Source organism: Solea solea, chromosome 15 (genome assembly GCF_958295425.1).
Source record: "Solea solea chromosome 15, fSolSol10.1, whole genome shotgun sequence".
Lineage (NCBI taxonomy): Eukaryota > Metazoa > Chordata > Actinopteri > Pleuronectiformes > Soleidae > Solea > Solea solea.
Genome location: NC_081148.1, coordinates 18,424,498 through 18,435,388, shown reverse-complemented (window position 1 = coordinate 18,435,388; position 10,891 = coordinate 18,424,498). Strand labels below are relative to the sequence as shown.

General features: G+C 44.8%; 2 protein-coding genes across 2 annotated transcripts; one reads left to right on the top strand and one right to left on the bottom strand.

The window, feature by feature from the left end:
- Positions 1 to 43: 43 nt before the first annotated feature.
- Positions 44 to 3,407, top strand: prdm8 (PR domain containing 8). Its single transcript, XM_058650848.1, has 4 exons — positions 44 to 298; positions 960 to 1,179; positions 1,506 to 1,734; positions 1,948 to 3,407. Exons 1-4 carry the CDS (start codon positions 288 to 290, stop codon positions 3,000 to 3,002), a joined length of 1,515 nt encoding a protein of 504 aa, XP_058506831.1. The 5' UTR covers positions 44 to 287; the 3' UTR covers positions 3,003 to 3,407.
- Positions 3,408 to 5,899: 2,492 nt separating this feature from the next.
- On the bottom strand, positions 5,900 to 10,367 carry gdf10a (growth differentiation factor 10a). The gene is made up of 3 exons (XM_058650772.1): positions 9,794 to 10,367; positions 7,055 to 8,196; positions 5,900 to 6,951 (listed from the first exon to the last, which is right to left on the bottom strand). The coding sequence occupies exons 1-3, from the start codon at positions 10,032 to 10,034 to the stop codon at positions 6,760 to 6,762; spliced, it is 1,575 nt and encodes a 524-aa protein (XP_058506755.1). The 5' UTR covers positions 10,035 to 10,367; the 3' UTR covers positions 5,900 to 6,759.
- Positions 10,368 to 10,891: the final 524 nt, after the last annotated feature.

The following is a 10,891-nucleotide window of genomic DNA, read 5'->3' as shown; positions in this document are numbered from 1 at the left end:
CATCTCTCTGCAAGGACTGTAAATCAGACAAGGCAGCGCATTTTGCCAAAGGACGTGTGTGCGCGCGCGTGTGTGTGTGAGTGCGTGACCGCGCCTGTGTTTATATCAATGCGCAACGCTTCATCGCGCTCTCTGAAGGGAATAAGTGGGAGTGAAAGAGGAGAGGGACGACAGTACACGGAGGAAGACTCACTAACTCGTCACCAAGAACCGAGCGGGCATCACTGCCGAGGTCCACTGCACCAGCTGCAACTACTTGCTGCCACACGGCACAAACATCCCCCCTCATGTCCGGCGGGTGAGTACAAGTGCAACATTATTTTCTACCGTTGACATTTAATAATACAGATTTAAAAAATATTTCTTCCACGTTGGCACCGAATCACAATAACGCGATGAGCGGTAAACATTGAAGCTAAATGAATGCACCCGCGTTTTATTGACCATGAGGTCCAAAGCAATAGACTGTGCATTGATATTGCTCATAAATGGGCAAAAACGTATTGAAGTTCTCCTGCGCGCAGAGGAGGCAGTTGGTCTCCACGGCAGATGGGGAGACAAAAGGAGAAACCGACTGAAAAACTCAGACAAAGGACGTTAGAAATCATTTTTGCCTCGACACCGGCTGCGCCTTCTACAGTGTCTGGACGCTTCATAGTAGAAAAAATAAAATTCTGTTGCAGGAAATTATATTTTCAACATTATACGCGAGACAATTTGGCTTGGGTTTTGCGCATCTTCATCCAAACAGGCTAAAACGGCATGTTAGGTCAGAAATGACTGTCCCTTCTATAGTTTGTTTTGACTAAAAACGTTCATTATTTGTGTTGTAATTATTAGTGCTTAAGTCTGTTTCCCCTGCAAACGCCATAGTGTTACACCGATGTTGATAAATATGAAGTCTTGTTTCAACGTTTTGCCTTTTCTTTAATATTAAACTCTCATATTTTTTATTCCAGTTCGACGATGGATTACACGTTTCTGTCTCGGTCCATATGGACCGGTGACAGCAAATACCTCCAGCATCCAGCGGATCTGTACAGCAGTGTGGTCGTTACGCGCAGCATCCCCGCAGGCACGTGCTTTGGTCCATGTGTGCTCCATAACACTTTCTACGACACTATCGCCTTTATAGCGCAGAAATCCTGCGACAGGAGAACGAAATCCTATGTATTCAGGGTGAGTTGTGGTCACTTTTTGTCATGCATGGGCATTTAAACCTTACGTGACAACATATTAATTTGATTCACTTGTTCCCAGTATTGATGATGGCCGTTGTGTTTTCCAAAAACTGTATTTATTTGTTCATTTTATGAACAAAATTTTATTGACCAGATTTACGCATATTTATAGCGTTCTTCATCAAGCTGCTACATCAAAAATGACCAGCGCAATTTAACGCTCTACTGTTATTGTTCATATTTTAAAGAATTTTAAGCTCACATACAATATGGAAATTTAAATGTGATCGAGTAAAATGTAAAAATAAATCCTTGTACGCACAGGTGGACCCCGAGGCAATGCGTAATTCTGCGCTGGTGTTGTCCTGGCTGCGGCTGGTGCAAGCTGCGCGCAATGGAGAGGAGCAGAACACGGAGGCCTTTTTGAAAGCGGGTCAGCTGTATGTGCGGACCACCCGAGACATCCGGCAGGAAGAAGAGCTGCTGGTGTGGTACGACCGGGAGCTGTCTCACCTGCTGGGCTTCACAGACATGAGCAGAGGATCGAGTAAAGGTGAGGCGCGGCTTTAAAGTCCATCAGCATCGCGAGCATCTTCTATTTTAAACAAAGAAAGAAACACAAATCCTCTGCAAATCTTAGGTTTTTATTGTTCCACATTAATCTAATCAAGGATGCAAACTTCAATCATGTTTTATTAAAATACACGACTGTTGTATGTGTCATATTTGTGCGTAATCACAGGGTGTCATTTTTTTTTTCTTGCAGAATTCAAATGTGGCAGGTGTGACCAGGTCTTCAACAATGAGTATCCTTTCCTGGCCCACTGCCGATTCCTTTGCACTCAGGCCAAGAGTGACACCTGGAGCCGCGACGTTTACGCGCACAAGCACGTGGAAATTAAGAGGCAACGCCGAGTGACAGATTTCCACAACATCGCCAGAGATTTGGAACACAAAAAATCCAGCGGCAACGGGGACGCGGAGATTTCTACTAAGAGAAGGAGATGCGAGGAAACGTATCCCAAAGAGCGGAAAACAGTTCTGTTAGAGAAGACGAACATTTCAAATGACGACAATATCACACAGCTGATTAAAGGTTCTGACCAGGCAGCAGCAGATGCGTCTTCCTCTGCGGGGAAAGTGAAAGCTGATGAGATCAAACCGGATCATTTGGGATATACGAATGACGTCGGTGTGAGGGGAACCAAAGAGACTTTTACGCACAACAGAGATGCAGGAGTAAGCGCTGATGTGCGCTCGAGTGGAAGCAGTGCGTTTTCTTTGGTCCTGTCCAAAAGTCAAGGCGAACAGAAAAGCGCTTTCTGTAAACCGAGCAAAAGAACTTCTCCCATTGATTCCCAGGCGCATCTGAGCAGCGCAACAACAGCGCCCCCTAACCGTCTAGAAGAGATTACTAATGTGTTTTCCCCCAGAACTGTTGTGGGATACAACAACCTTGTGACACCCAACGTCCTGAGCGGCGACTTACAAAGCGCGCCGATTGCATTAAATGGTGCTTACCATTACGCACCGGAGCACTGGTCCAGGAACACTCAGCTACAGACCGCATCTTCTCTCACCATCCTCCCGCCGACGTTCGCCTCCTTCGGCGTGTCGGTGCAGAACTGGTGCGCCAAATGCAACCTGTCCTTCCGCATGACCTCCGACCTCGTCTTCCACATGCGCTCCCACCACAAGAAGGAGTTCGCGGCGGAATCTCAGGTTAGGAGGAGGAGGGAGGAGAAACTCACCTGTCCCATCTGCCACGAATACTTCCGCGAGCGGCATCACCTGTCAAGACACATGACCTCCCACAACTGAAACAAGAAAGGATCAAACATAAACTCTATTTATTTCTTTGGTGATGCTCGTATTTAACATGTTTATACCCAGGAAGAGGTGTATAACAGCGAATGTAAAGACAATAGCAAGGAGGACAGACATGGCCACCACGGCCGGTCCACGAGATGGCGCTAGAGGCACGTGTATGCTGATCCCACTGCAGTTTGTTGTCTGACCTTAAGCTCTGTAAATAAGGTTGATGGTTATTTTTTTGTGCCTTATGGAACTCAGGAGAGAAGAGAGACAGAGGACAGCTCATGATTGTCATAAGTATTTGGACGTAGCTCTCTCACCCGTCAGCTTTTCTCTGCTCTGATTGCTACACACCACGTGGTTTAAATGTCTTTGCACATTCTGTTTAAATTTAAAATCATGAAAATCAAACAGACGTGTCGAGTATTTCTTCCCCACCATCATGCTGGTTCGAAACAGAGTGTTTTCTGTCCCAGTATAGGCAGTTTGCTTTGACATTGGACTGTCCTAAATGACACCAGGAAAGATGAAATCAGTTAACAGTTTAAAAAGCTTCATAATTCATCATCACACATGGATTTCGACCACATCAGTGTGTGATTTAATGTTTCTTCAGCTTTACATCCTCTTTGGGTCAGGCTCAGGACAGCTGGACGTACTGTAAATGGCCGTCTCTGTTGCAGGTAAATGAGGCGGGAAGAAGGCATGAAGTTCATGGGAAAGCTAAGCCTTGTTCAGCCATTCTGTAACATAAGCGGGGACGTAAACCCACCCACACTGCTGTTATCTACTTTTATTTGAGTGGTTTATGCACCCAAACTTCTGCATAGCAAACTGATTAGACAACCAGCAGGTGCCTTGTGGGAGTTTTCTGTGTTTATACGTAAAAACGATGTTAATCAGTACTCAAATCTTCTATTATCGGGACCAAAATCAGCAAAAATATGTCTAGACGAATGCATGTGTACAGGACCATGTACATAATCTCCCAGTGGGATTTATTCTGAACCTTTCTACGAGAAAAGCAAGATTTTAAATAAAATATCAAGTGTCGCACATTATTAAATGAATGATTAATAGGTACCGTGTTGCTTTATTAAAGCAATGGCTTTATGAAGAGAACCATTAGTTTGCTCTGTAACCATGTGAGGAAAGAGCAAATTCAGCCCAGACAGAAAATCCTCTGTTGTCTAATAATGGCCGTATTGCTCTCCTTTAATTGAACAGTCATCATGTGGAAAAACAAATATTGTTTTTGGTTCCCCAGCTTGCCTATTGGCCTTTGAGTACTGGCTCTGTACACGCACCTACTACTGTGGTTTTCTTGACTGGAACTGACCATTGTAAGTACTCTCCTGTGACTCTGATTGTGGTTGACATGGGGTTCACTTTGTAATAGCAGACTCTGGGTCCAGACTGTATGAGGAAATTAAGGGGGAGGAAAAAAAGGAACTTAGATGTGTACATTACAATTGGCGCAGCCCCTTAGAAGCTTAAAGACCTATTAATGTAAATATGATTCATAAAACCCCTAATTATAGTCATCATCATAAATTAAATGGGGGTTAAACCCCATAAAAGGTGTATTTGTAAAAGAACATTTCCACTCGTTTAAAATGGAGAAAACTGAATCATGTTTTTTTCCTTTCCCTTCATCTTTCTGTCACTGTCATCCTAAAATATATGTTGAAGTTGATCTTTTTCAGTGACACACTTTGCCAGTGAATACTTGCTTTTTTTGACCATACTATATCATTTCGAAAAACTCATTTTATTTCGAAATTACACATTATATGAAAGCGCTTTCATTATCCAGCCACAAAACTTTTATTGTCTGCTAAAAACAGAATCAAAGTGGATTTAGTGTTCCTGTAAATACATCTCTCATATAGACTAATAAGACACTGTTGGTTTTGGAAGCTGTGCACATAGAGGTCAGTGTGTGTATGTACAGACCTTGGTTTCCAAGGTCGTCTTCTGATTATCTATGTTACAATCCAAATTGAATCCCTTTTTATTTATTGCTGACAATAAAATCTGAAATAACTCATGTCTTCGTGTATTGAATAGACAAAAAAAATGCAGGCAGCGGGAGGGAGAAGCCATTCGTTTTTAGAGATAACAGCAGCCAAATAACTATTAGCTCCACAATTGCATGTGCTGTAAGCAAGCCAGAGGACGTATATAGCATTATTCTTAATTACGTTTGTTCCCTTTTTGTCCAAGTGGTTATACGACTGAATGTCTCTGTATTTGAGACCAAACTAATGTCCGTTCTTGGCACACATCAAAGCATTCTGTTGTTGTGAAACAGATGTGGCGCTCGAAGCCAACGTTTTACATGCTCAAGGCAAAAACAGCCACATAGGAATGGATTAATAATCGTAACGTTCGCTCTGTCATTTCACCGTTTAGGCAGCACGAGGGTCATCCTCCTCCTCCTCCTCCTCTTCCCCCTCCTCCACCTCCTGTGAGACGGTTAAATGGGTTAAGATCGTTTATCTCTAAACATCCACTGTTTTTTTTTTTTTTGTAAAAGCTATAGAGAACATCCTGCACTTGGATACAATCTGCTTTTAAATTGGTGGGGGAAGTAAATGGGTAGAAGAGGGGAAGTGCACCATGTTTTGAAGTTCAAGTGGCTGACGTCCTAATAGGTGCATACCAGCTTCCTCCATCCACCATTAACGCATGGCAACCGCATCAGTCACACTATTTGCCGGACAACTAACGTCCGAGCCTTGAGTGTGGGGCAATGAAGACTTCAGGGGGGCGACAGGGTAATGTTGGTAATCTTCAAGTGGAACTTTCCTGCTTTTGTAAGTTATTTTGGAACACTGCATGGTGCGCTTTGTTCCTCCCAAAAAAAGGTTTCATAACAACAATAATCCAGCAAGAGCATGATTGATTAAATTACTTTTTATTCTAGCTTACAGAAGGCTACCTTTTCATAATTTAAAAATACACATGTACAACATCTCATCTAAAATATATAATAATACATAGCCTAAACAAATTATTTTTAACCAAGTGTCACATTCATAATTGAACCATTTTCCTGGTTTGAGCGTTAATGAACTCCAGATGCCCCTCTGTGATTCACTGGATACTTCCTCGAGAGCGAGAATGTACAATAGCCTTCCTGTCTCGCAAACACATCAAGAATTGCATATATTGTATGTACACTGTGGCGTATGATTGGCTTCCACGTAAGAACAGCTGGACACAGTATGTAAAAATGTCAAAATATGTGTCTTAATCTCCCATCTCTGTGTTACAGTGTGAGCTGCCTGATGACACACAGATAAAAACTTTACATCTATAACCTTTGTGTCCAAAGAAAACATGAACACAAACTCACAGTGAGCTCACTGAAAAAACAGCATATTATATTTAGAGATAAAAAAAAACAAAACCCCAGAAACATTCTCCAAATTCTCCTGTCCATGAAATCGACAGTCAGTATTATCTCAAACACATAACGAGTGGGCTTCTAAGGCACGTGGAGCCCTGCCTTTACATGTGTAACTCTGTTCCTCTTGCTAAAGCAGATGCCAGACAATGTGTCTCTTCAATTCTGCTGCCGCAGGACAAGAGAGAGATGGAAGTGATTTCTCTACAGCCTATGTTCCTCGAGGAATAACGACGGCCAAAGTGACATTGTTTCTCAGGATCAGGAAACCACTCAACTCAAGCAGATGTATGGTTCTGTCTCCATTAGTCCTGTTTTGTGTTCCTCTCCTCATCCACCCTCCTCCACTTTCTATCTGCAGGAGCACGACTGGATGGACATATTGGGATAAATCTTCAGCACTGGATTCCTGGATTCGTCCTGGTAGAGCACAGCCAGAGGACTCATCTTTTCTGGGACACAACAGGGCTCGGGAACCCCAGGGATTATCCCAACTGCTCTCACTATGCTCTGGATGGTGGCGTGGTTAGACGGCCTCGACACCTGGGAGAGTGGAGAAGCAGAGTGGATGTTTTTATTAAAACATCAATAAAAGGGAGAAGAAAAACACACAATCAATGAGTGACTCAGGTATTTGCGCTCCTACCTTGGGCATAGGAAACCCACATGTACCGGCGCAGTAATAAGCTTCAAAGGCTTTGGGTGCTATGACCCACTCGCTCCAGCCAATGTCAGCGAAATCTACTCTGAGGTTCCTCCTGGAGCAGCCTTTGTGCTGACTGGTGCTCCACTGCCTCCTCCTGGCATTACGCATTGTTTGTTCATCAAAACTCAGGACAGGTGACTGAGTGTTAGAGCGACCCTTGTGCTTTTTTACATCCTTTCCCTCGTTCCTCCTCTCATGCTTTCGCCCATCGCTAATAGTCCGTGTGCGACTGTCCTTGAATAGTTTCACCGTCGAGTCGTCGTGTGATGTTCTCCCTCCTCCCTTAAGAACCTGAAGTTGATCTCCGTCGTGTTCTCCTCTGCTCTCCACCACAGCTTCTTCATCTTGGCTCTTTCTCTTCTCCTCCTCCTTCCTTCCTGATTTAGGCTTAAGTTTGAGATACCACGCGCTCTCCCAAAGGTCATCTTTCCTGTATCCATCAGGTTTGTAGTCGACCTCCGGCAGCTCATTGTTCTGGATGAGGTCAGAGGGCAGAGCTGCTTCCCTTCTCACACGTTCTTTTGACTCTGGAGAGATGATAGGTCTGTGCAGTAGCTGAGAAGACTGTGTGATCTCTCCTTCATCGCTGAAGGGGTCGTATCTCTGAAGACTTGCAGCCACGCTGTTGGGCTCTGCCAGCGCTTGATCATCAGCATAAACTAACAGGTACGGCAGGTCACCAGCAGACAGCGCCTCCTCTGTTTTCCTCTTGTTGTGCTGCCCTAAGTCCAGCTCCACTGACACTAGGCGATGACCCTCGTCCCATGCCTCCTTTATGACCTGGGTCACATCTTTCATCTGCCACACCCCTCTCCTGTGGGGGTGAAAGGTCACATTGCCTAGAAATGACCCCAGCGACCTAGATGTAACCTCTGGCCCAGAAGAGATAGAGTGAAAGAGCAGGCTGATAGACGGGTGGGTGGCCGAGGGACGACAGGACGGGCTCCTGAAGCGTTTACAGAACCAGGGTTTTTGGTGAGAGTGCCGTTCGTGCAGGAAGTGGAATGTGGCGGAGAGGATGACCTCTGAATCTTGGAGGGTTGTTAGGTTCAGCTGGTACACCGTCCTGTGGTCAGAGAAGGCTGCAAAGACAATCAGCCAGTGTCAGTCAAACAGGTGAACCACAAACAACTCTTATCATTTTTTAAAAACTTTTCTGAGCTTAACGCTGTGTGTAACTTTTTGTTGATGCAGTAGTCTCTTTTTTCTCTTCATGAACAGACACAATGACTTGAATGAGGGAGCGTTTGTGTGTATACACCGGTATAGTGCAGTGTTTTCAGTCATACCTGTTTGCAGCCGTTTGTTCTAAGTTTAAGAATTACATAATACAATTTCAATATCTGTTCTATTACCTCTGCCAAAGAGGTTATGTTTTAACTGCACGTGTCTGTGAAAAGCATAAGGAAAAAAAGGGTGGATTGGAAGTGGAGAAGAAATGATAGGAAATAGGATTGTGGTGTGGATTCAAATTCAGGGATATTTTAATCACAATTTTTAACCACGCAAGATATGGAAGTGAAACTGTGGCCTTTCTCGGAATGCTTTCTCTATTATATTGGTGACGTTATCAAACGTGACACGGAGAAGGTGCCGGTCAACATACTGTGACATTTATTTCCTTTTCCTGTTCTGTGTTACATGACGAGCTGTGTGCGAGGCTGCACGCCTTGGTAGTATTTCAGAAGGTGCCCTATAAGAGGAACCAGACTCTGGGGATGTGACTGGTTTGGGGTTGGGGGCGGGGGCGGTGTGTAGTGTGTGGAGAGCTACATATTCATGATGGACATTAACTTCAACAGCAGAGTTATTGTTCATTGTGTAAGAGTTCAGCGGAAGTATGGACTGACTCAAGAGATATACATTACCACAGATTCAGCCTGCATATGGAAATGCTTACCACAGTTTCTCTTATAGCTTCCCCTTAAGCCTAATACAGTGGACACTGTCTACACAGACACCAAGACATAACCAACCAAGTTTTAACAGATCTTACATTGTTGTGAAAACTCCCTCACATCTCTCCTTGTGTTACACGCAGACTCTGCAGTAAAAATACACACGTGTTATGATATGCCACCTGAGAACTATATGGGATATAAATGCCTATATGTGTTGTGTTTATAAAAACAGCATCTGACAGGAGGAGCGACTTTTAGTTTAAGCCCCTGGACTCCAGGACGTGGAGTCACACACATGTCATGTAGCCATAACAGGAACACAGGAGCCACGACAGAGACCCAGTGCAGTGCAGTGGATCTGCAGATCGAGGTCCTGAAGCTGAGGCATTGCTCGCAGGGAATCTCTCGTGCATTCTTGCGCGTACAGTGCGCAGTCTGTCTGCGGTAAACTTGGCCAGACTCTGCGCGGAAGGGGCACAGCTGGTGCCACAAACACAGTGAGCCCGCAGCGTCCCAAAATCATTTAAATGCATTCTCAGACTGTTCCAAAACAATCCCTCCTATTTGGAGCGCCTGACTGAGCCGCGCAGCTCAGCTGAGCGCTTCCACCTTTAATAACCATCACTGGAAAAAAGATCAGGGAGCTTTCTGCACACTCCAGTCATGTTTTCATAAGTTTATGTTACTGGTACACGAATGTTCCAAAACGAAACTGTTGTTTTGCAGCATGTTTTATATAAGTATTGACTAGTGCAGGTTGATGAACGTGTTTACGCACCTTGGATAGCTCTGACACTCCTGACAGTGTTTCCCTCCCTGAGGCGGTTTTCCCTGTTGTATTTCTCGTACAGTTTGGACATGTGCTGGAAGACCATGCCCTGATCCAGGTCATCTGAGAGCGGCTCCGACGCGGACAGGGGGAAGCTTCTGTCCTGTGTTCTCCCCTTCGTGACCCTGACCGATGAAGCGGCACCCAAGAAGCAGTTTAACACCAGCAGGCACAGGTGCGAGGGCATCATGCTGAAATGAATGCAAACTCCGAGATGCGAAGAATACAGGGGGCAATGTTGTCCAAAAAAAGATATCAAGGTGGACGTTAAAAGCGCGCCGGGACAATCCAGAGCAAAAAAAAAGCTGTGCGTAAAAGTTCAAGCGCTCCTCTCACAGTCCCTGTTCGTGCTCGCTGACTGAATCGTGTCACTCGTGGATGCTCAGTGGGTTAATCCGGGCATAAATTGGAACTGGTACTTCTTCTAACACTTGCGTCGGTGTGACCGCCAGAGGCTCGAGGAAGGTTTTACTGGAGCAGTGATAGGTGCTGACGTACACTCGTGTCAGCCAACGAGGTCTCTGCAGAGGACGAAGTTTAGGTCATGATGCTGACACCCCCACCTCCCTCCTCCTCCTCCTTCTCCTCCTCCTCCTCCTCCTACTCCCTCACTCTTATTTGATGATGAGAATGTTGTTTGTATGTTGTGTGTAGTTTTGAACAGATGGAATGACAACATTTATGTTCCAGAGCTGACCCAGGGTTGCCAGGTCTGCGTGTAGCCCAGTGGTCAATCAAAACCAGGCCATGAGGAACAAAAAGGAGCCCCAAAATAGCCCATCACCTCAACACTACATATGTAAGTGCTGCCACGCTGATTTTAAAGTCCAATAGATTACTAGTAGTAAGTAGTAACATCTACAAAAACAGCACAAACAGTTGGCACTAAAAGCACATTGTGTTATCATAATACAGCTTAGTGAAAGTAAGCTTTTTCCCCCCCCTCCCTCTTCCATTTCTCCTCCACCCTGCCTGGGTGTCACTGTGTTGCATGCATTTACTGTGCACAGCTGAGATACAACATTCAAAGTAAATGCCGATATATGT